The sequence below is a fragment of the Chelonia mydas genome, chromosome 10, assembly GCF_015237465.2.
Source record: "Chelonia mydas isolate rCheMyd1 chromosome 10, rCheMyd1.pri.v2, whole genome shotgun sequence".
Lineage (NCBI taxonomy): Eukaryota > Metazoa > Chordata > Testudines > Cheloniidae > Chelonia > Chelonia mydas.
Window position 1 is genome coordinate 81015110 of NC_051250.2, and position 24440 is coordinate 81039549.

Sequence of the window (24440 nt, forward strand, 5' to 3'; positions counted from 1 at the left end):
ATGCAGAGTGAAGGGGCAGGGTGCGGGCCAGGGGAAGCATGACTGTGCCGGTGCGCCTGATGGGGTTCTCCACAGAAAGCTTTCGGTTTCTAGCACTCTCAGCAGGGCACATTTCACAAAGGGGGAAATCCCCACACGGGGCTGCGATTTGAAAGCTGACACTATTTATTGCTTCAGAGTGAACTGTACATTTGAAGCATGGCCTATTCCAGAAACGTCACTTCTCAGCCATGCAAGAGGCCAACCTATTCCTTCAAAAGTAGTTTCACTCTCAAAGCTCGCGCCTCCCTCCGCGCTTTGGTAGTGGGGAGGGGAGGCGAAAGGGTGTGGGGATTTCAGGTGGCTTGATCCTACATCCAATGAAGCCAATGGAAATACTCTCCACTGACTTCAGTGGCATCAGTCTTAAAGGGGACAGGCCTGAACCTATGCTGCAAGAGCCATGAAGCTACACATCTGCATTTCATAGCCCGTGGCCCTGTCTGTCGCTGGCACCACAGAATTGTCAACAAGAGGACTCTGTGGTCTGTGCATAACACACGAGGACAACGCTGTGCAAACAGGAAAGAAACTTCCCACTCTGCCTCTCAGGAGACAAAAGCAGGCAGCAGTTTATGAGGTGGCTGCGACCATTCACGCTGCCCATGACGTTAGCCAAAACTCACTCATCGCAATGTGACCCAAAGACCAGCCCCCTTCGGAATCACCACCTGTGGAAACGGGAGGGATGTGGTCTGTCACCGAGCACAGCTTCCTGCCTCTGCAGCACGGCTCCTGGCTGGGCATTCACCAGGGTTTGGTCCCGTTGAGTCGGAGATGTGCTGAGCGATGGCACCCCCACCACTTCCTTCGGCAGATTATCCCACTGACTAGCAGTTCTTAGCATCATCCTATTATTCTTAGCTACACCCTCTTGAATCATTCCTCTGCTTGCAGAAATCCACTCCCTTCGATTCCTGCAGGCTGTCAGGCCGGCCCCCTCGCAGCCACACTGGGTATATTTAACTCCCTTGTTTTGATTTACGAGGGACCGACAAAGATGAACCATAATTGGCTACTGAAATCAATGAAGCTCTTTAAACCCAAATCTTCATGTGCCCTCCATTTCCCACAAACCCATCTCCTCTTGAGCCAGGCCAACATGGCCTGTTTGTGGTGAGTATTGGGGGTTAGGGGGTTATCTTTAAGCACTCACCTCTAAAGAATGACTTAAGTGAATCCATAGGCGCCAACTTCCTCTCTACCGGGGGGGGGGGGGGGGGGGGGGCGGGGAAAGATGCTCGACTCCCCACCCCAGGCCCCACTCCCAGTCTACCCCTTCCCCCAAGGCTGCACCCCAGCCCTGCCTCTACCCACCCCCTCCCCAGAGCATGCCCATCCCTGCTCTGCCTCCTACACGCCAGGGAACAGCTTATCTGCAGTGGGTGGGAGGCGCTGGGAGGGGTGGGGAGAAGTTGATCAGCGGGGCTGCCAGTGTGGTGGGGAGGGGGAGGTGCTGGGGAGAGGAGGACCTTGGCGGCTGGTGGGTGCTAAGCACGTACTAATTTGTTTTCCGTGGGTGATCCAAAGCTGGAGCCTTGGAGGTTTTGGATAGCATCCATCTATGTAGTATCTAGGCACTTCACGAGATGAAATTTTCTTGTATTATTTATAAGACTCAACTTCCTTTCAGAGAGAGAGAGAGATTAAGCCCAACACAGCCCACTACTGACAAAAGAGGGGAAAACATTTCTAATGAGCTCGCCATCTGACCATGTTTTGTTTCTCTGTTATACTAGCAAGGGGTTTTCTTCTCTTTTCTTTTTTTAAAGACTTGCTGATAAACGTAGTAGACAAGAGAATAAAATGTGGGGGTTTTCCCTCCTGTTTTATTTGAAATTGTCCCCAAAGCTTTTCTGCTTTGGAAAAAAAAAAGTGACTTTTTAAAAAATGCTCTTGAAAGTAAGTTTGAAGAGAGCTGAGTCCCTGCTCGCATGGCTGGCGTGAGCCTGGAGAGAGAAGCCATGTTGAAGTCTACCTCCTAGCACGGCAGCAAGGAGTATCCGAGTGTGCACGCTGAGGTTAGCCATTCTGTGGTCCTACCCAAGCTTTGAAATTAGTACCTTAGGTGCGAGTGGAGAGTGCTGGGCAGGAGAGATCACACCTTCGCCTTCAGCGACAGCACAGCCCCGCTGGCGTGCTTCAGCAGGGCTGCGGTTGAGATGGTGACACCCCGTGGCTTTCACTACACCGTGAAGTCTGCACCGGTGCAGCTTGTGCATCACACGGCCGGTACCCCAGCCAGGGAGGTTAAAAAAGAATGGCTGGAATGACGGTCACTGCAGTGAGGTGGGCATTGGAAAGAAGCCCTTCAGAATTAAATCTCTGATGGAAAGTGTGACCGAGAGATAGGTCTTCCAAACCCAGTGGTAAAGACAGCAGAGAGTAATGAGGAAGGTAAAACTAGAGGCCTCTCTTGCGTACTGGGCCTTCGGAGAGGGCGAAGAGACGCCCTCGGGAAAAGCTACCGATTTTATCCCTGGTGACTATTAACACCTAGGCTGAAAACTTCCAAAAGCAGAAGTTTGGAATTTAGCATGGCTGTTGGAGCTCCTACTTCTCTCCCTTACATCCTAACCCCCCACAAGAAGGAATTGTGGGAGATGCACAGACACAAAGATGTTTTCCTTCTGGGGTCTTAACAAATATGGTTAAGATATGAGGAGGTGACAATTTACAAGGGAGGCTGGCAAGGAGTATCTTGTATGTAGATGTTTTTAATTGGATTATGTACATCATACTTCATGCCTTTGTTAACCGATTTAATGGTTCACCACTTGAGTTCACCACTTGCGTTACATTTAGTGAAGTAGTCTAATCATTTCCAGAGCTAGAACCAAATCGAGGGCTCAATTTCACAGAAGCCTGGAGCAGGAGAACTGTAAGACAATGGCCTAGACGCATAAAATTAACAGTTCTTGACCTCAGAAGGGGGCGGGGGGAGAAGAGGTTTTAATGATCTGCTGCATTTTCATACTTGCCAATTTTGTCTGCAGCATCTGAACTAAAATGCAGATTCCTTCACTAGCTTATAAAGACACGTTCCTGGTGTTTATAAAGAAAATCCTACTTGCATACTATAACAAACCTGTTTTCCCATAAAAAATTTCCTTAAAGTGTCGTTGTCAAGTTTAGCAGGCATCAAATTCGAGATCTCCTCCCCCTTTCCTGCTTCTGTTGGCAGAGCCCATGTCACTGTCTAGGTATGGGGTTTTATGTACATGCGCACACATGCTTTCCCCCAAAAGTCAGCACAAGCAACCCTGCCCCACACAAACAGCCCTACAGCAATAAGCAGGGGGTGTGCACACAATGGAGAGACAGGAAGTTTGCCAAAGATCCCATCTCTCAGCTTCACGTGTCTGAAGGAGCTGAGGCTGCGAATGACACTAGCTGGCTCCTTTCAACGGCTGAGCAGTTCAAGAACCTTGTCCCAGGGAATCAAAAGCAGGGACTTCTCCAGGGAAGGGCCGGCTTTCCCGCACTGGGCAGTGCCCCATGTTAGAAAGGCCAGGGTGCTCTTTTCAAACAGCCTTTCACGCTCGGACTGCCGATTGCCCTACCGAACCACCCAAGTCCTCCAAGTGTCATGGTCAGCACCACCGGAGAGGCATGCTCTTGTTCCTTCCAAAATAGCAGTATTGCTCTGTGGCTCACTGTTAATGGGCATGAAAAAGCAGCGGGAATTACACAACCAGTCTGCCCCTCAGAGGTTGGGGTGATCCCCTCCCCCCTCTGCAATGCCTAGTTAACCAGAGGTCAATACCAAGCAGATCTGCCACATTGCAGCGCATAGCCGCTAAGCCATCGGGGGTGGGCCACGCACTGCATTAATGCCGAACCCTCTCTCCTCTCGCACGATCAAAGCTCATGGTGATCTCTTGCTGTCTTTCTGACAGCAGCCACTTTTGGGTTCCTTCCTTGACAAGATAAAAACGCTTGACTGGATTAGCTTTTATCCTTTGCAAGTGTGCAGTCAAGCATGGCCCCCCGAGCGAACGCACTGAGCGCCTGCCCATAATTCCTGCCTTGTGAAAATGTGTCAGGCAAAACGATTAAATGGCTGCCTGCTTAACGATGGGACGACAGTTGCATTCACTCTGATCTGAGGAAGCAATTACCTTGGAAATGGGGGTCACAGGCTCCACTCATTTACCTTAATTGAATTCCAATATCTGCCTCAAGCTGCCTTGACCTGCTGTGTAGCCTCCTAAATACTACTTAAAAGAAGCTAATCAAAGAAACGTCTCCATTTTCACACTTACACTATTGAGCCCCAGGATCACCCTGCTCCCCAGCCAAAGAGAGGAGCAAGAGCGCACAACTCCAGTGTGGTGGCACCAGAAATGCCAAGAACGGGAAATCAGCAGCAAGGCCGACGACACAGCAGGATCATCTCTTTAAAAGTCATCTTAAAACCCTAGTTTAAGAGGGGCTGTCATGAGGAAAGTTTGCAAACGATGTGGCAAATTGCCTGCATTGCTCTGTGCCATCGGAGGCCAAAGCACAAACACCCACTGCAAATCATTAAACACACTTGAGAACTAGACACCCATGCCAAACAAACAAGACACATTCTTGAGTCTATCAAAGCGTTTCCATGTGTCCCTGCACATGTAATTCAAACTTGGCCCCCACAAGAACGTGTTAAAAGGCAACGTCAAGGAGTCCGAGCCAAAGCTTTGATCTACCTTAGAGGTTATTGGGGCCAAATACCCAGTTCAAACCATCAATCCAGACTCGGTTTTGAGAGCCACCGTTTTCATGGGACCACCAATTATTGAGAGTCCCACGTTGACAACAGTTCACAAGATGACAACGATGAGGCTATTACCAGGGAAGAGGAGCCAGGTTTGCCTCTGCTCTGATAAGAACAATGGAAAGAACTGAGTGCTGGCACAATGGACGTAGTTCGGGGGAAGTTTCTTTTACTTAAGAGCTAAATGAAAAATTACTTTAATGCATTAGAGTTTATTCTTTGAAAACCAGACTTTTAACTGACCCCATGGTTCTAGCTCCGAGAGACAAAAGGGCTCGGTCTGCAGATGGGAGTGGAATAGTAGTACTCAATTACTGCACATTCTGTTGGGATTTTGAGTAAATACCTGTAGTACATCAAATGTAAGACCTATTTTGAGGCCCGATCAAGCAGAACAATTGGCAAAGGTAATTCTATCACTGCTAGAAACAATTAAAACCATTGCAGTGTTCAACTTTTGGGATCTTAGTGATAAACACCCGGAACATTTACATGAGTAGCTTAATGCATGGAACACCAAGTCAATCGTATTTACGGCACATTTCACAGAAACAATACAACAGAGACATATCTGATCTCAGGTGGCCAGAAGAAGGGCTAACACATCCAGACCAATTAAAAGAACAACCACCAATCAAGAACAGCCCCAAATCTCAGAAAGGTTTAGCTAGTTTCCCATATTGGGCTTAAATACAGATTTTTTACAAAAATTTTGCATTTTGACTGATCTCGGTGATTTGATCTGTAGCAGCATCATCATCACCAGCTGCTAAAAGGAGAAATCAGTCCCTTTCCCCATGGCTGATGAGGCTTTAAAAGAAGAGTAAAAAGTAAAGCGCTAAGAAAAGGTGTTTTCATCACACTGGCAGCACCTCATGCTGTTTAAACCCACCTCTAAAATCAGTTAGAGCACTTAGAGGCTAATGAGGACACTCATATTTGCACTGCAGGAATGCTCAAAGACCTCATTCGGGATCAGGGCCTCACTGCACGGGACCTGGTCCCAGCCCTGAATCAGTTTTCTGATTCCAAGACCTACTCGATCAAACTGGGAATTTCAATTAATAACGTGCAGCCCTCTGGAAGCGACTAAGGTTCAGAGAAACGTTCCTGATTGTCAGTATCTTTGCAAGCTGCCATTCTTCAAAGCCAACTAAGTGCAGGATTGTCTCTGGTCATGGTAAATGATAGGAATAAAAGGGGTATACACACGGTGAGAGGCAGATTTGGAAGTCCACGTACCCCGATGATAGCATTCAGCTCTGTCATTGTCACTTGCTTGGCACGGTCAACAGCCTGGGCAACCTGCTGTTGGTGCTAAGAGAACAAAATTTCAAAGGCACGTTAGAATAAGGAATGTTTCCAAGCAGGGACTGTAAAGAAAGATCAAAGAAAGCCTGGATACCCAAGTCAAGGGGCAAAGGCCTCAGCAACCTGCCATCACTTTGCTTGGGGAGTTTGCTCATGAAAACGAGGAGCTAGGGATTAGATTCAGCTCCCTCCTCTACTGGGAGTTGCACTGGCCCAGAAAGCTTTGAGCAGCACGCAACAGAGCTGGGCACTATGCAAGTTTCCTTTTACCGCTCTGATAACTCACATGCATTGTCTGTCGTGCCTGCACCCCCGGCCTCTGTTAAACAGAGGCGGACAGTCTTCCCACATTGTGATAGTGCATATTGCAAAACTGTCTGTTAAGCCAGTCCGAAACCTTTTTCGTTGTGCCACGAATCCAAATTTGAAACTGAGTCTAAAGACTTGTAGCACGAGCAGGTGGCGTCTAGCACAACCTCCCCTTGGCCCAACATGACTTTCCAAATTGTTCTCATCACTATCAGCACTATGTGAATGGAAGACCAACATACGGTAACAATTCACATCCATTCCCTTACCTCTTGTGACAGAAAAGGCATGATTTGAGCTAGAATTGTGTTCAATCTTTTAGCAATCTCGGTCTAAAAAAAAAAAAGAAAAGAAAAGAAAAAGAAAAGACCGCATTTAGTTTAGTCAAAAATCACCTTGTGTGGACATGTCAGAAATATTAAAGCATTTAGAAACAATCGAAAGAAAGAAAGACTTTTCTTGGAATAAAGATAAAAAACAAACAAACAAAAAACCCCAAACCAACCATTTTCCCCCCCATCCCCCCTCCTTCCATTGATCATGTAACATAATAAGGAGCTAATTTTAAAGAGGCATCAAGAGCACACAAATATACCTTCTCTAAATCCTTCATGCCAGGTTCATGGAGGAAATAACTGTTGTTTTATTGATCTGGCAAATTTTGAATTCCTTTTCCTGACAAAAGCTAAATGATGCAAAACAAGATTGGGATAAACTGAACCAGTTTCATGTCTGTCTGTATTTTTTACCATGATGGTCTCAAGAAAAAATAATCTAAATGGTTAAAATACTGATGTTATCCAAATCAGCAAGGGAGCATGTGAAAAAATGCATTAGGCTAACGTGTCAGTTTCATATCAATCTCCCTGCAGCTGTGGCAAGGACACTGTGGTCACTCTAGCAAATCACTTAAGCGAAAGCAACATCCACAGGTTTATGAAACCCAGTCACACAGACACTTAAATAAGCTAGATTATAAAGCAGCACAAAGACCAGCTTGGTTTTATTCACACTTTAGCAATTAATCCTCATCCCAGCATGGAGTTGTGATCCTTGTCCATTTTTCTAGGCATCTAACACAACATCTAATCACCATGGCATTTCTCAACTCATAAATCGACGTTCTCCACTCATCAGTTCACTTTAGGTTATTACCTTATTTGAAAGGGAACTTTAAAAGATCACCGTGGCGTTCAGATAGCTTATATACAATTCCAAAGTGGAGGTGGCTTTGAGCTATGCTGATTAACATAATTCTGAAGCTTTATCTAAACATTTCTGCCGTTTTTGAAGAAATTTGCTTACGACAGTTCATTTCTTTCAAATGTAAAATGAATTCTGCAGTCTCAGCTCAGATCTCCGTGTGACAGCTTGTTGAGATCATACTGCATTCACGCTACTTATTTCCAAGAGTTACGGGCTTTCTTTCAGAAAGAAAAGCTTCACATACAAGCCCTGTGCAGGTGGTTAGTCCCTGGCGAATCTTACGCAGTGCTGTGAACAACCAACATCTTACTCTGATCTCGACTTTCCTCTGCAATTTTTTTTTAAAAGTCATTCTAGTTAATTCTGCAGCACTTACATTACATTCAAGAACTTTAACCCAAACCCATTTGCACCTGTCAGCTGACCACATAACTCAGAAGTTTAATAAATGTTCTCCACTGTCAAATTGTGGTTTTTGCAACATCTCTGAGTAAAATGTTTTAGGATAAGTGAAAACCTAGATTTCATATGAGTCAGCAGTTCATATTTTAAACTTATTATAGAACTGACTCTTCACTGAGATCCCTTTACACCACTCTGCCATTGAAAGAAGAACTTAAAGGGAGAGTGGATGTGCGTTACATTAACATGTGGCAGTGTAAGGGGCCTTAAGCACTGGGTCTTAGAACAGCTGAAAAGTAGGCCATAGACTCAGTTTAAGACACAGATAACAGACTTTTAGCTCTCCAGAAAGGAGAAATCCTAGCTATAGGGCAGTTCAACGCCAAGCAAAGGAGTTCTGGAACAGAAAGTAAACCAAATGTTGCATTAGCTTTCTGAAGTTATGTGCCTATTCCAAGCAAAGCTACACTTAGGGCCCTGGTGTGTGGGGGAAACGATAGACTATTTAACTACCACCAGACCTTGTGTGATCATAAGGTGGCACGGAAGAGATGCCAAACCCCTATATCGAAATAGTTGCAGCGTCACATTGAAGATGTTTCAAGAAAGTGGGTTTTGCCACAACACCTCCAGTCCAGGGGAAAAAGCTACGGGTAAAATTTTCAAAAAGGTCTAACTTCCATTTTCAACAGCGACTCAGACCCTTGGGGTCCTCGCTCTTAGTGAAAAACCAATGGGACTTGCTCCTTTTTGAAAACTGTACTCAGGAGCAACTTTCCAGTCACAGGGATTTGTGAAGTGCCAGTCAAGCGCTCACGTGCTAAGAGAAGGAGAACAGTATAAATGCCAAGGCAGAGGATCCCCCAAGTATTTAGGCACTGAAAATACATCGGCATCAGACCCGCCCATCAGGTACGTGGCCTGTTCTGAAACAGCGGGGAAGAGCCAGTGCTCTGCTCCAGCCACAGCGAAGCCCTGAGGAAGCGTCATGGTCTCCTTTCCCTGGTCCACCCACCCACCCACAGCTGAAGGCCTGCACTTGTAGGCACCATCCTTTCTGTTGACTGGATGGGATTCCATTCACAGGAGGGGCATGGACGTGAGACAGCTTTCCCTGCTCCGGCTGCCTGCCCCTGCAGCAAGCCCAGCTCCTGCTGACCAAGGAAGCTTACAGTAATGCAAATGGATGTCAGTCAGTCACCTATTATACGATTGCATCACTATGCCAAAACACATTAGCATTCAAACCTAAAGGGGGCATGAGAGGTCTCCAAACAACTGCTCTTTTTAAGACTGCAAAGGGGGGCGGGGGGGGGGGCAGCCCTGTGTTCCAAGGGTTAATATCAGCAGCCTTGCCCATTAAGACAGCTGTTAAAACAGCTTTTGATCCAACTTAAACACAGCCTGACCATCAGTAAGAATTCAAGAAATACTGCTTCAACAATACTGCAGGTCGAAAGCACACACTGGAACACGATCAAACATTTAAAAATTCCTTTTGATAATTCAGAGCCGCTTGTTATCAATAAAACAGAAATGATTAATTAGGTCAACTTGCATCTCCCCCTCCCCACCACCCTCTCCTCAGGAAGCTGCTTCGTTAGCAACAAGATGGCCAGAAAATACCTCCACTGTTAGAAAGCAATATGAAGGCAAACGGGCATGTTCTAGAATCGCTGGACCTTTCCCCCAGGTTTTACAGAAAACTCACCATCTCCCCTGAAACTGCACAGACTCAGCTCATGTGCCTTCCATCTAGCGAAGGCTTTTCTAGAGCACTCAGCCATGTGGTATCTAAGTACTTAAAATAGCAGTTTAAGAACATAAAAACTGTTAAGAGTGGATCAGGCCAATAGTCCATCTAGCCCCAGTATCCGGTCTCCAACAGAGTCCAGTACCAGAGCTTCTGAAGGAGTACATGGAACAGGGCAATTTTGGAGAGAAGCACCAGTTTTCCCCTTCAGGCTCCTGACAGTCATCCCGAGTATGGGGTTACATCCCTGACCATCTTGGCTAACAGCCATTGATGGACCTAGCCTCCAGGAACTTATCTAGTTCTTTTTAACCCAGTTATACTTTGTGCCATCATAACATCCCAAGGCAATGAGTTCCACAGGTTAGTTGTGCACTGTGTGTGTAAGTACTTCCTTTTGTTTGTATTAAACTTGCTGCCTATTAATTGCATCGGGTGACCCCTGGTTCTTGTATTGTGGGAAAGGGTAAATAACTTCTCTATTCACTTTCTCCACACCATTTATGATTTTATAGCCCTCTATCATATTGCTCCTTAATCGTCTCTTTTCTAAACTGACCAGCCTGTGTCTTTTTAGTCTCTCCTCCTGTGGAAGCTGTCCCACACCCTTGCTCATTTGTTGCCCTTCTCTGAACCTTTTCCAATTTCACTATATCCTTTTTATGATTGGGCAAGCAGAAATGGACACAGTATTCAAGGTGTGGATGCACTCTAGATTTATTTAGTGGCATTATGATATTTTCTGTCTTATTTTCTACCCCTTTCCTAATAGTTCCTAACACTTTATTAGCCTTTTTCATCGCTGCAGTGCACTGGGCTGAAGTTTTCAGAGAACTACCCAGGATGAAACCAAGAGTTTTGTCTTGAGTGGTAACAGCTACTTTAGACCCCCATCATTATATATGTATAGTTGGGATGATGTTTTCCAACGTGCATTACTTTGCACTTAACACTGAATTTCATCTGCCATATTCTTGCCCAGTCACACAGTTTTGTGAGATCCCTTTGTAAGTCTTCGCAATCAGCTTTGGACTTAACTATCTTGAGTAATTTTGTATCATCTGCAAACTTTGCCATTTCACTGTTCATTCCCTTTTCCAGATCATTAAGGAATATGTTGAACAGCACATGTCCCAGTACAGATCTTTCAGGGACCCCCCCTTACTTCTTTCCATTGTGAAAACTGACCATTTATTCTCACCTTTTGTTTCCTATCCTTTACCCAGTCCATGACAGGACCTTCCCTCTTATCCCATGACTGCTTACTTTGCTTAAGAGCCTTTGGTGAGGGACCTTGTCAAAGGCTTTCTGAAAATCTAAGTACACTAGATCACCCTTGTCCACATGCTTGTTGGCATCCTCAAAGACTTCTAATAGATTGGTGATTAGAGTTTATAGCTTCACAACAACATTAAAGGGGCATATATTTGAATCCTGGGCTCCCTCATTTTTTATGTACTTTGCACACAGATATTTCAGTTAAACAACTTCCAAAATATTTACTTAGGAAAAAACAACAACCCACACGCACAAAGTAGTTGGGCAACAATTTTACAGATGAAGGTGATGGCTTGCAGGAGTCATTAGGACAGGCTATTGTTAGTTATGTTGCTGCACCCAGAGTGAGCAAAATCAGTGACGATTATTACAGTGGGCAGATGTTTAGAGAGATTTGTATCATTTTAACACAGGTCCCTCTTTCCTTTCCAAAGAGCCAGGAAGTAACTATATGCCCCATGACAGCTGGTGAGATTGTCTCAAGGAAAAGTTCTTACAAACAATTGTCCTCCCCCCGCCCAGTGACAGTAGCACTGCAAATAATTTTACTAACCCTGTTCTCCCCCGCCTTCCCCCCGCCACATTCAAAAAAGCCAACCTTTGTTTGGCATCACCATTGTATACTTCCAAAGCCACAGTGACATTTCTGAAAAGCTTCAGAGTAGCAGCCGCGTTAGTCTGTATCCGCAAAAAGAAAAGGAGTACTTCTGGCACCTTAGGGACTAACAAATAAATCTGTTAGTCTCTAAGGTGCCACAAGTACTCCTTTTCTTATTTCTGAAAAGCCTCACTGATCAGATTGCACCATATGCTTTTACTAGCTCTTTCAGAGGTCTTCACTGCTCCTTGGCTCTTTGTTTTGAATCAGAAACCTCTTGAAGTGAATACATTCTGAAGCCTGTACATACAAGTACATTACCAGTGGCTTGACAACACATTGTCTAGCAGTCAGCCCACTGAATTTTCCAACATTGTCATACCTCAAAGAGGCTCTGTAAGCACCTGTGATTTCAGTTGACTAATCTGAAATCGCTTTGCACCTTTCACCCAAAGATTCCACAGCACTCTGCAAACATTAAGTCTCACAACACCCCTGCAAGGGGAATGGGATGATTATGGACAGTTTACAGAAGGTAAAGGAAGTCTCAGAAGTGTCAGCAATTAGCCCAAAGCAACAAATTTATCCAAAGGCAGAGCTAAAACTAGAACTCAGAAGTCTTGGGTCTCCATCCACTCTCCTCTAACCAACAGATAACTAACCTTCCCTAGCTGTGGGTTATCTTTGTTCTTGTTACAAAAGTGATGCCACGACACGGTACATACGGTGCAACCTCAGAGTTATGACGACCTCGGGAATAGAGGTTGCTCATAACTGTAAAATGTTCGGAATTCTGAACAAAAGTTCTTTCAAAAGTTTACACCTGAACATTGACTTAATGCAGCTTCGAAACGTTACTATGCAGAAGAAAAATGCTGCTTTCCCCTTTTATTATTAGTTTATGTTTAACCCACTACTGTACTGTATTTGCCTTTTTTTTTTTGGTCTATACTACTGCCTGATTGCGTACTCCCGGTTCCAAAGGAGGTGTGTGGTTGAGTGGTCAGTTTGTAACTCTGGTGTTCATAACGCTATGGGCTACTTTATGCGGTGTATAGCGCAGGACGCGGAAGAGTGAAATTAACAACTGACATTTTACGTTCTTCTGGGCAGCCTCTCCATTGCCCTGCTTTGCACTCCATGGAGTTCAATCAGAAAGGGAGTGAATGTTTTACTTCGCGTCGGTCGTGCTGCGGATAACAACTGTGGGGCCTTGCAGCAAGGTTTCCGCTTAGATCACAAATTGCTATGTGATAGGTAAGCCTCTTTAAAGACTCTTTTTGCATTGGCTTATTGATCAAATTATACATAAACTACAACTCCATTAAATATTTACGCCTTTGAATGAAACCTATTGAACTCTTCCTGCAACGAGCACTAAATGTATTGCTCTTTTCAGTGTGATTACTTCTCGGGGGCAGGTTCGGTTTTGTTTTTCCTGGCTCTAACAAATCCTATAGCACAGGGTCCTCATTTGACATGGACCCAATTGTTCACTGCAGCCAGGAAGAGACACCCCTCTGGTCATAAGCTTGTAGTGTTACTGCAAGGTCATCTCTGTGCAAAATAAAGAACCCTTCACAGTTTCACCCAATTCTCAAAGAGGGCATTGTATAAGGGGACACTTGCTTTCACTCAGAGCTACTTCAGAGCTTGGCTTTGTTTTGTTTTTGCTTTTACCAGTACTTTAAAAATCAAGTTTTGCTTAAACTTCCAGCAAGGATTTGGGAACCAAACTTAGGTTCTGTTTTTTAAAAAAGGACACTTTCCTTGTAGAATTTAGAAAGGAAAAAAAAGAAAACCAGTATCTGTAGAAACGTTATGTTTACGACTGCTAGGTTTCCTGTTAACATAAGATTCCATAATCTTTAAATATTTGTTCACTTTAATTTTGCAGTTCCCAAGCACATTAAAAGCTGTTTGTCCCCGTTAAGGTTGAATCGGGCTCTAAAGGGGATCACTGGCTGGCCTAGAACAGGGGAAGGTTTCATGCATTACACCTTCCCAGTATCACTACCCATTCATCAACTCCCCTCCAAAGCAACGGAGCCCTCCCCCGAGTGCCACCGGGCAATTCCTGCCAAGAAAAATCTCAATTCATCTCCGTTAGATTGCCATGGCAACCTCAACAACCTAATCCCCTCAGAACATTATGCAAATTGCGCCTTTGCTTGACCGCAACAGGCTGTAAAACCATATTACCCATGCCAAGGCGAGTCATTACGCTGAGTTTTCGGGCTGCCAATCTGATCAGCTCCACAAATTAACGCTGGATAAAAAGGGACCTGGGTTTCTGCAGGGCAGGTGGGTGTGGTTGGAGGACAGTGTGGGAGGAAAGAGAGACAGACGTGTCAGCTGCTAAAGAGTCTTGAGTCACAGCAAGTCTAAGACACTTTGTCAGGGCAGCTCTCCCCGGCTTCCACGCCTGACTGCAGCTTCATGGCCTTCCATACAGCCCTTTTGTTAGAAACGGTTGGGGGTGGGTGGGGTGGGGGTAACTAGTGTGGCAACAAAGTTAGCAGGACTCACAGAGAAAGAGACGGTCTTGATTTTCAACCCACAGTAGTACTTGCCTGCAGCCACATGAGCTTGGACTGTGGTCTCACTAGCTAAGACAGGCTCTGGAGGGTCTGATCTGATCCTGGTTGGGAGACCTCAGACAGTGCAGCCGAAGTGGCGTGGGCTGTGCAGTTTCCAGGAGAGGTATCAGTCAAGGACCTGACCACATGTGGTTGTTCCAAAGCCCACTGCATTTTCCATTCAGACCAGATCCTAGTTTGGGTAGTTAAATTCTGTCCAAAAAAATAAATAAAAAAAATAAAAAGCCACCTTCCTCTGCAGTCTTGACTGGCGCTGTTATTCTTCATTTCTGAGAACACCAGCTCAGCACTGCGGAGCAACAGCTGCGTTTCAGCCACAGATGAGCGATCACTACGTGTGCAGGGCCAGAGTCGCTGCTGGGGTAAACAAGCACAGCCCCACTGCGGCTTTGGCCGGTGGCAAGTCTGAGCCACGCTCCAAAGCACTTTGCTTTGCCAGTGCAGGAGAGAGAGACGACTGGAGGTGGTGGTGGTGGTGGTGGGGGGGGGGGGGCACGGTCAGATGCTTGTGGTACAGCCATCTTCTGCAACCCTGCAGCCTGGGCTACGGTGAAGCAGGTAATTGGCTGCTTTTACACGGTGCCCAGTTACAAAAAGGACCAGGGCAATGCAAAGGTGAGTTTAAGCCTCACCCTGGGAACCAGCACACAGATTCACAAAACCACACGGAACTCCATCCAGCTGACCCTGAATTGCATCCTCCATGAGCCCGCAGCAGGGGGAGGTAGGCCACCGGCACGGCTACCTGGGGAGATGAGTTTTTCAGTGTGCAATCCAGACTCCAGGTTCACCGCAAATCATTGCTGCCCTTGCACAGAAAGGCTGGGGCCCAGGATCTACTGTCCCCTTTCAGGGACAGAAGCTCGAGGGAGGGGGCACCACACTGCCCAGAAGCGACCTGTTGCTTCTGAAGAGGGAAGGAAAAGCTGAAGCAGATACACTGTTCCCAAGAGAGGAGGAGAGCAGGCCCTGAGCCACTACGTCCTTCACAGCACCGAGGCTGGGCTCCTTCCTCTCCAGCAGCAGCAGCGTCCCATCTGACTTGAGGGAGATGCCGCAGAATGGAAGGGCTGGGAGCGTGGGTGGGAGAGGAAGGGGGAAACGTGTATATGGACGTTCACATGGGGCTGTACTGTAGAATGCCAGAGACAAATCCAAACGGCTTGTTAAAAAAGGGCAAGGAGACAGGCAAGTCTTGAATCTCAATGAATTCTCCCAAGCCCTTCCAGGAACGTGACCAGCTACACAAGTCCCGTCTCTGGCTTGAGGTTCTAGTCAGGGCGGAGGTTGCTGAAGCCACGAAGGAAGAAGAGAGAACATTTGCACAAGTTATAAATCCTGTCCCATCAAGAACACACAGCTGGCCCTGTGATCGGTATGCTTTAGCCTCAGGGGCGGTTACAGTCACCCGCTCTGAAAATGGGCTAAACAGCTGTTCCAGCTGGGCTACCAGAACCCACAACACTCTAGGACACAGACAGGCCACAACTGGAGCACAGACAATGAAGTCGGAGGGCTCTCGTGCAAACAATATGGAGAGAGCAGGATCAGCTGTTACTGCATTAATGGACTAACCCTGCACCGTAGCGCTTTCTCTTGGTTTCAGACACACCCATCTATTGCTCCATCTTCAGAAATGGACATGGCAGAGTGAAGTTTAAAAATCACACGAATCACCTTTTATCATACGAAATACATGGAATTGGATTTGAAACATTGAAGGTCTCCCATAAACTAACTTAACACCCAAACTAAAAAACTCAGAAGCCATTTGGTTTCTAACTCGGCCAGTTCTGCCGAAGTACCGTACTCACTGATCCGTTCTGCATTACGCAGCAAGTTCAAGGCAGAGCAACCGTCTCAACCTGGAATCTCATTGCTTGTCTCAGTGTCATCGTTCTGCACCCAGTGCAATGAGAGGATGAAACAAACAGGGTAACATTTTACACTGTACTGATGCCGGCACAGACACTGCAATACTCCACAGCCCAGGATGTCATTTGTCCTCAGCCAGTTCCTTTCCCCAAACCTTGTCTTCGCTTTAGTGCAAGTGAAGCTCCATTTCTAATGGTCTAACCTTGCACTGGCTTGACCACCCACAGATACCCACTTGAAATCTTGGCGCGCACACAGCCTGCGTCAGTACAGAGAACGTCGGAGCACCCCTCCGATACACCTTCAAAGCCAACTACGGCTACAACCCAAGCAATTCCAGTGCAATTAGTACCACTGGCATAGAAACAGTCATAGCACCAGGTCAATTAGCCTCAGACTATTCTGTAAGAATATAGCAGGTTAGCAACATGCAGCCAGCGAAGGCACCCAAGCCAGACTGTTCCAACATCGCAGCGGACTCTCCTCCAGAACAGACACGACATCACTGTGCATCTTACAGCAAAAACTCTGACTGGAAAGGAATAGGATTTAGGATACTATAAATACTGGATCAAATTCATCCTTGGGGTGAGTATGTCTGCTGATGTCAGGGGAGTTGCCCTGGGGAGGAGCACGCCACGTGGAATTTTGATCCCCACGTGGATCGGGTCCCTCACTGAATTCAATGGGGCTGGGGGGCGCGACGTCGTCATATGTACAACTGAGGGCAGAATTCAGTCCACTTTATTTTACCAGTCACAATTTAAAGAAGGCTTTGCCAAAATACTGGCTTTTTCCATAGCCTGGTGTTTAAACCCTGTAAACTCCACAGATTACTAGGGTAGTCTCTTGCGATATGCTCTGCTGGTCACACTGTAACGTGGAACCAACGCTATTCAGTGACTAAGAAAAAACGGAGACAAAAAGATGTCCACAGGAAAAAAAGTCTTCCTAAATGATCTTTCAAACTCCCGTCTAAACTTGGAGATTCTCTGGTTTAAGTGAAGCCACGTTTTCACCTTTGTTGAAAGGAAAGGTCTAGCTTAAGAAACATTCTCAACTACCCATAGCAGACAATTCAGATTGGTCTGATTTTATATCATTTGCTAGTCAGTAATCAGGGATTTTTGTTGCTATCTGTGCCCTCCCACCCCATGAAACCTTAATCAAAAAGGGAGGGGTGAATAAATAATGCCAGTGAAGCACTAGAAGCATTTGTTGAAACCAGGATATTGTCTCTTTAAGCACATGAAAATAAGGTCCTTAAGCAGTGTGGTTCTCACTCTGGTACACAATTATGGGTACTTTCAGCTGTCTAGCACTATTTCAAGTGCTCTCTCCAAACAGGCTGTCAATGGCATGTTGAAAGCTATTTGCGGCTGCTATCATTATTAGCAAAGTGGAGAGCTTCACTGATGAGAATTAAATTTAGGGAGGGGGTGTGGAGGGGTGAGCCACAATCCGCAACAGCAGGAGGCAAACAAGGCTACCTTAGGGAATAAAGTTCAGAACAGGTATCTTTAGATCTGCTGCCAGGATTCCTGACACTAATACAGAAAACAACAGGAGTTAAAGGTGGGAATTCATGAGCCAGCTGTCACTAAGGGTTAAAATAGCTGGAAACTATTTGTTTCTACCTTAAGATGTCAGAAAGTATCATAATAAGCAGTTATTTGGCTTCTTAAGTGTTTAGCGAGTTATTATCTGGCACGCCTTGCTAACAAGAATGATAAAGTATACCGTGTTCTTGGAATATTCCAGAAGAAGCAGGATTCGCTCATGAAAGTGTCAATATGGTTTAAATGTGTTCCAAGGCCAAAGTCTTAGTTTAACTCTAAAAACAAGAAATGCTTATGTGCTGAGCTCTTAGCCATCAAGACTAGAAACTAGCGGTATTTACCACCAGGCGTTCTGTCTCCCAACACATGATTAGTTGCTTTTCTGGATTATTCAATTAGATTATTTCATCCAAATCTTTCTAGATGATAAAAAGCAAGATAGGACCAATAAAATGGATGCAATGCAAAATTGACATTGGAAAGAAAAAAAAAACCCTCAATAAAACTTACCGGGCAGCAAATATATATTTAAATCCTACGCAGGTAAAACTTGTATTTAAGAAGACTGAATTTGGGTAACATAGCACTTACCACAAGAGATTGTGGCAGACACTAGGAGTAATTCCCTGAATCATATGCAATAGAGTGAGTTGTCACTTCATACATAATTCCTCGCATGTAGCCTATGGAGTCATTCATGAAATCACCTTTATTCTTATTTCTCTTTGTGATTTGGTAAAGAGAAAAAACACACACACTTTTAATATTCAATGTAGAAGAGATAATCTGTTATATAAGCCTACAGACAGGCAATCCCCTTTTGCTTAAAGATGAAGTATCCATCAGTGTTTGTCTCAGGCAGATGTAATCACAAGCAGTCAAGTCTGGAGGGCAGGACACTGCATGAATAATTCAAGCACTCCAGTCTACTTGATTGTGTGCAGATAAACACAAGTCAACCGCTAAACAGGTCAGCTGATAAACTTGTTTGTTCAGGACTAGCCACCCTCAGCCAGATGCACCCAGGACCCACACTGCAATTAGTGGTAGGATTTATTTTGTAAAGCCCTTGCAGTCAGGAAGAGTGACAAACCCTTTTAGATTATACTCGCTCTTCTCTCCTGAGTTCTCACGCCCTCCCTCCCCCTTGTCCTCTTTGCTCATTTCACCCAATTCTGAGATTCAGAAAACAGACTATATGGTCATTTCAGCTGCTAAGGCAGGGACAGTGGCTCTGTTTTTCTGAAGCATCAAGCACACCATTGGTGATCAAACAACAAAAACAGCTTCTCCTCAGAGACCCTGTCCAATTCTAATATAAGGTACTGGACATACAGCCACCAGTGATGATGAAAGCAGCCAAGAAAGGTTCCACTCAGGAACCATTTGAAGAATATCCTTATTTAGACCTTTAAAATGGAGGAACACAAGACAGGGAACACCAGATCCACCCAGGCTTCCCTGTTAGGGTTCGCTGTTTTTGAACAGTGCCCCAAGATGTAAACACTTGTACATAACTAACATTGTTGCACTGTAATAACATCAGTATGCAAAATTCCACCAAAGGGAAGAAGGCCTTTTACTCGCTCACAAAAACACAAACTGTAACACAGCTCGCAATGTTACAGAAAACGGCAGTCTAGCAACATACCCCAACTCTACCCTACAGCTCTGCCACTAGGCATTTTAAAGAGACTAGCCAGGATGAACACCTCATTCAGTTTGCCAGACTAAATGCTGCGAAAGAAGGTACATTTCATTTTATGTCCCTGCATACGTCACAGATTTCCAAAAAGAGGAAAAGAATTCTAGCACACGTTGTGGAGGTAGAACGTATCCTGTAATAAAAGCAGCACGTTTTGTTTTGTTCTACGACCCAAAATGTATTCTCATAAAAACGTTCAGGGTCTGTTGTCCTCTTGACAGAGGTGTATGACTCCCATTAGCAATGGGATATAACTGCACCAAAAGGTCCCAACACCCAAAGAGATCTACGGAGAAACTCTATCCTCACAGGTCTCTTCGGCTTTATAAAGCCAGAAAATGCTACAGGCTCCCCAAAGCACTGCACCACAAAGTCCATCTGAACAACCTCACAGGTCTTTGCATTTCCCCCTACGCAGGTCACTATCCAAACACGAGGACACTTAGCTATATTAGCTAATCTACAGCTCTCTCTCTTTATATGAATGCATATAAAACTATCAAAATAAGTCTGTAAATCACAGTGCATCTTTGCCAGGCAATGATCCTGTCAGAGGGGAAGCAGCAAAAGACAAAAGTATGGCTAGTCAGCATGGGCAGAAGAAATTTTGCAAGACTAAACCCAATGTAAATTATTTTTGTCACTGTTTAAATAATTCTATATACCTAGCAAGTCTGTATGAACTGAAGGGGAGAAAAGATAAATAAAGCACGCACCACTGTGTATTTAAATAACAACATGTATTGAATCTAGTCTACTAGCAGTACGTTGTTATTTAGGAGAGCGTCAATACGATTTACATTGCTATTAACAAAAACACTGAGTCAAACTGGTTTGATTCATGAATTGCAAAGATGATGTCACCTTATATCTATCTGAAGTTCTTAGAACTACTTTTAAAACCAATAAGCAGCAGCACCGCAAATAATCAGGTCTAATCTCAATAATAACTTCATTCCTTTAAGTTTTACCATCATGTGCCCAGCCTTTAGGCTCTTTAGCTTTAATCTTATCAAGGTAGCACATCACATTCTGCAACAGTCCTTCATGTTTTCCCTTTAGGCAAATTATACATTAGAGCAGACAAAAGTTGCAAACATTTCTTCACCTTCCAGATGTAGGATGTAAAACATGGCATTGAGCCACACTGCAGTGGCTGCTAAAATCCTACAAGACAATTTGTTCTGAAGTCATACATTCCAGTGCTGTATTAATTAGAAGAATGACCTTAAAGAATGCTGAGTTGCACCAACAATCAAATCTGTATTAATTAGCTGTGTTTTTCATGTTTAATCATATACACAAGATGTGCTAATCCGGGTACACATCTCGGTTTGAGAAGTTCACAGCATTACTTTCATCTCTCCTTGTAAACAATTAAAAAAATCTGAAATCTTCCCTAACATATGCAAAAATGTTGGACTTCCATCAACTCAGTTTCATATTTACTCATGGTCAACAGCTCCACAGGGGTAACACCAACCATTTGACCAGTTAGCTTTTATTTATCAAAACCAGGACTTCATTTTCATGGTTCAGGGAAAGGAGACAGGATATGGAAGAGAATCACTCACCTGTTTGTGCATTTCAATATTCAAACCATATGACATTTCGTAGTACTGGGGGGGAAAAAAAAAAAAAAAAAAAAGTATTTTTCATTGATTTTGCATAAGACCATTATCAGAAAAGCCTCCTGGACAGAACTGTGCTCAAAGCATATTAAACAAGGAAATTTTAAATCATAAGTAATAGCCACATGCATGTAGAGTTTAAGAGACACACACGTAACAAGGGGATACTCCTTTTCTCGTTCATCTATTCCCTATAAGTTAGTTAGAAGAAACAGGACAGCAGCCTACCCTTCCCCCAGAGCTGTGTGCGACCAGTATGTATAAGTTCGAATAGAAAAGTTAATATACTGCAATTTGGCAAACATCTTGTAATTTTTCCTTTAAAAGTTATTTCTGCCCTGTGTCCTACATCTCTTCTTTTGCAGTCAGGGAATGGTCCTGTACTTCAAAAATGAACGTTGGTCACGCTAAATTGATTAGAAATACAAATCAAAAGAATCACCTCACCTACTGCCCCTGTAATGCAACTAGAGTGAAAAGATTTCTGTAGCAACAAAAGAATCCACTTTCCTCAAAGCAACTGGGAGAGATGATGTCGTAACAGGCCTTCTCTGGCCTCAGGCAAAACAAGGAGCAGTCTGACCCCTGTCTCCTAACATCAGAAGTTAGTCCAAACACTCCAGGGTCAGCAAGTTGCAAAATGCGTGCTTACAGGGGGCTGAAGTTTTAACTAGGCAACGATACAAACACGGATTCTTGTGATACAGAGTCAGCCGAACTCCTGCCTCTAAATGCTTCAAAATCCTCTTTGGGAGTGTCAGGGGAAGAGGGTTAACAGTAGACTTGTATTAGGTTTCCAATCTTTTTAAGTCTGCTGTCCTCAGGCACAAGTCAGATATTTGGTAAATATAAAGGGAGGACACAAAATGATCAATGCCTGTCAAAACAGGGCAGGAACACTGGTCACCAAAAGTATTGTTTTTCTCCTTAGAGGATGGTTCACAACCCGCCAGGCAGATAACACTGAAGGGACAGCTGTAATGTTTAGAGATAGGAACCATCCGGCCCCAAGCAAGGCATAGAATGAAGACAACTTGTTCTGAATGGGCAATACTCATTTTAAGGGTCCCGCATCACCACCACCCCCTGGCCCATTTCACTGCTCCATCATCAGCAAATGCCATGTGCAGTCGGATGCAAAATCTGATTAAAGTCTCTTACCATAACATAATGGCGCTGCATTTCTGTCTTTTCGTTCGCAAGCTTATCATATTCCACTTTAAGACTAAGAGGATAAAACAGAATAAATATATGTTTAAGAACCCGCAGTGATGAAGTGACAAGTCAAGTGGGGGTGGGGGGGGGGGCGGGGAAAAGAGACACCATCTTGAGTAACACTTCTTAGAAGCACATCACCCCAGATCAGTAGGTTTTTGTTTGTTTGTTTTTGTAATAGCTCCTGAAATGTACCCCTTAGTACTGCCAGGTTTCTGCTCAATCAATGGCAGGCTAGCAGACGTCTTGCAAGCTAGAAAGATGGGAAATTTCAGCAGAACAAGAGGGTAATTTTTTTTTCTGGGGGATTCCTCATGGCAAAACAGTAACCTTGCGGGGGTGGGGGTGTTTCTTAGAATGGATGAAGGGGGGGGACGGGGGACCCTAGTGACAAACAAAGGTTCCATCCAGCAGGGATTTGGAGGGGTTACTAGAGCTTTTCCGATAAGCCCAGGAGGCAGAGGGTTAAAAACTGGGGCAGTTCCGAAATGACAAACAGGGAGGAACAAAAGGAGCCTTGGCTGGCGATTGATGCTAGTCAACACAGAGCCATAAATTGCTCTTCTAAAGACATTTTAATACATGCTCTAGTGTGCACTTAAAAATCTGTCATTAAACATTTAACCTTTGCTAAGCAGGGGAGGGAAGCAGGGAGGGAGACAGGCAGACAGAGAGAGTTACCTGTGATATTGGGCTTGCAAAAACTGGAATTCATCCTTAATCCTATCGCAGGACTCAGCCACTGTGAATTTGAAGCCCGGCTGCCCAGGCTGGTGGGGAGCCTAGGGGTACACACAGACGGACAAGGAAGAAAACAAGCCGTTTACAGACCAGGGGGAGATACCTGGCCCTCCAGTCCCTTCCCCAGGAGCCAGCCCGCCCCCAAATAAACAGGCTCCAACAGGGGTCCGAGATCCCCTCGCTACCCCTGAAGTTTCCCAGGCTGGGTGGCAGGGGCGTCGGGGCGCTTCCTGGCACCGGGAGAGCCCCTGCTTCCCCGCGAGGCTCCTCGCGGCTGGCTGCTCCCTGGCTTGTTTGTTTGGAGACGCGGAGCCCGGGGGCACACTCCGGTCTCAAGGGTGCACAAGCATCACCGCGATGCACGGACAGATTGACACACCCATCGCCTCTGCCCCCCCCCCCCCCATAAAGATCAAGCGTGGGGGAGGGAAATAGGTTGCAAGGGAAACGCCCGGGGGCAGCGAGGACTTACCGGGTGCCTGCCTTGGGGGTACATCGCAGGAGTTCACCGGCCCCCAAGTCACTCCCCCACCGGCCCCAAGCGCCTTCTGCTCTCAGGCGAGCCCGGGCCGGGCCGCGGCTCGGCCACGAAGCTGCCCCGGAGGGGCCAAAACTGGAACAAAGGAAGAAGCGGAGTCCCGGGCGGCGCGAGCTCGGGGCGCCTAGCAGGCGGGCAGGCTCGCCAGCCCCGGGCGCAGCAGCCGGGCTCCCCTCGGGCGAAAGGCGCACATGGCGGGGGGCGCGGGGCAGCGCCCGCTCCTCGGCATCCTGCTGCCCGCTCCCTCCCTCCCTCCTTCCCCCGGGGGGCTGCGGGCTCCGGCCCCCGAAGGCGGAGAGTCAACCCAGGCTCCGCTGCTCCTCAGCCCGCGGGGCTGCCGCCCGCCGCTCTCCACGATCCAGCCCCGCTGCTCGGCGCCGAGAAAACCCCCAAATCCTGCGGCCGAAGAAAAGGGTCGGAGGGGGGAGTGAAGGGGGGGGGCGCCAAAGCCAGGCCACTTCCCGGGCGACGCGTGCGGGCAAAGGGCGAGCCGGGCTCCGCCAGCCGCTCGGGCTTGGCTGCGAACTCCCTCTTCCCGGGCGCCCGTTCAGCTCCTCGCCGGCCCCATCGCTCCACAGCCCGGCGGCGGGGTCCGCTCCCGAAGAGGGCTCCTCGCCGGCGGGTTCAAGCCGCGGGGACCCCCGGCCGCCGGGAGCCGGAGCCCGGCGGAGAACACATGCTCCCGAGGAGCGGCGGCGGCTGGAATCCCCCCTGCCCCTCTCGCCGCGGCCAGCGCGCCCCGGGACCCCGGCGATGCCACCCACAGACTCCGCAGGCAGGAGGCAGCGCACGAGGGGCCGAGCCGCCGCCGCGCGAGAGCGCTCCAAACAGGGAGTGAAGTGTAACAAAAAGCAGCCCCAGCGCCCGCCGGCCGGACCAATGGCAGCGCGGGGAGCCCACGTGGGGCGGGGCAGCTCGGCC

At 46.3% G+C, this 24440-nt stretch overlaps 1 protein-coding gene across 10 annotated transcripts in view; it reads right to left on the bottom strand.

Annotated features, from left to right (window-relative positions):
- The window catches only part of TLE3 (TLE family member 3, transcriptional corepressor), a 48477-nt gene extending 24239 nt beyond the window's left edge, over positions 1-24238 (bottom strand). For 3 of the 10 annotated variants that reach the window (XM_037911022.2, XM_037911019.2, XM_037911017.2), the window contains exons 1-6: positions 23454-24237; positions 22922-23022; positions 22187-22250; positions 20969-21013; positions 6688-6750; positions 6041-6115 (exon numbers count right to left, since the gene is read on the bottom strand). In XM_037911022.2, coding sequence (XP_037766950.1) covers positions 6041-6115; positions 6688-6750; positions 20969-21013; positions 22187-22250; positions 22922-23022; positions 23454-23477 — 372 coding nt within the window. In that variant the 5' untranslated portion in view covers positions 23478-24237. Of the gene's footprint in view, positions 1-6010; positions 6116-6687; positions 6751-20968; positions 21014-22186; positions 22251-22921; positions 23023-23453 lie in introns of all 10 variants that reach the window. The other 7 variants (XM_037911020.2, XM_037911018.2, XM_043524706.1 and 4 more) reach the window with 4 other exon arrangements.
- Between the last annotated feature and the right edge of the window lie 202 nt (positions 24239-24440).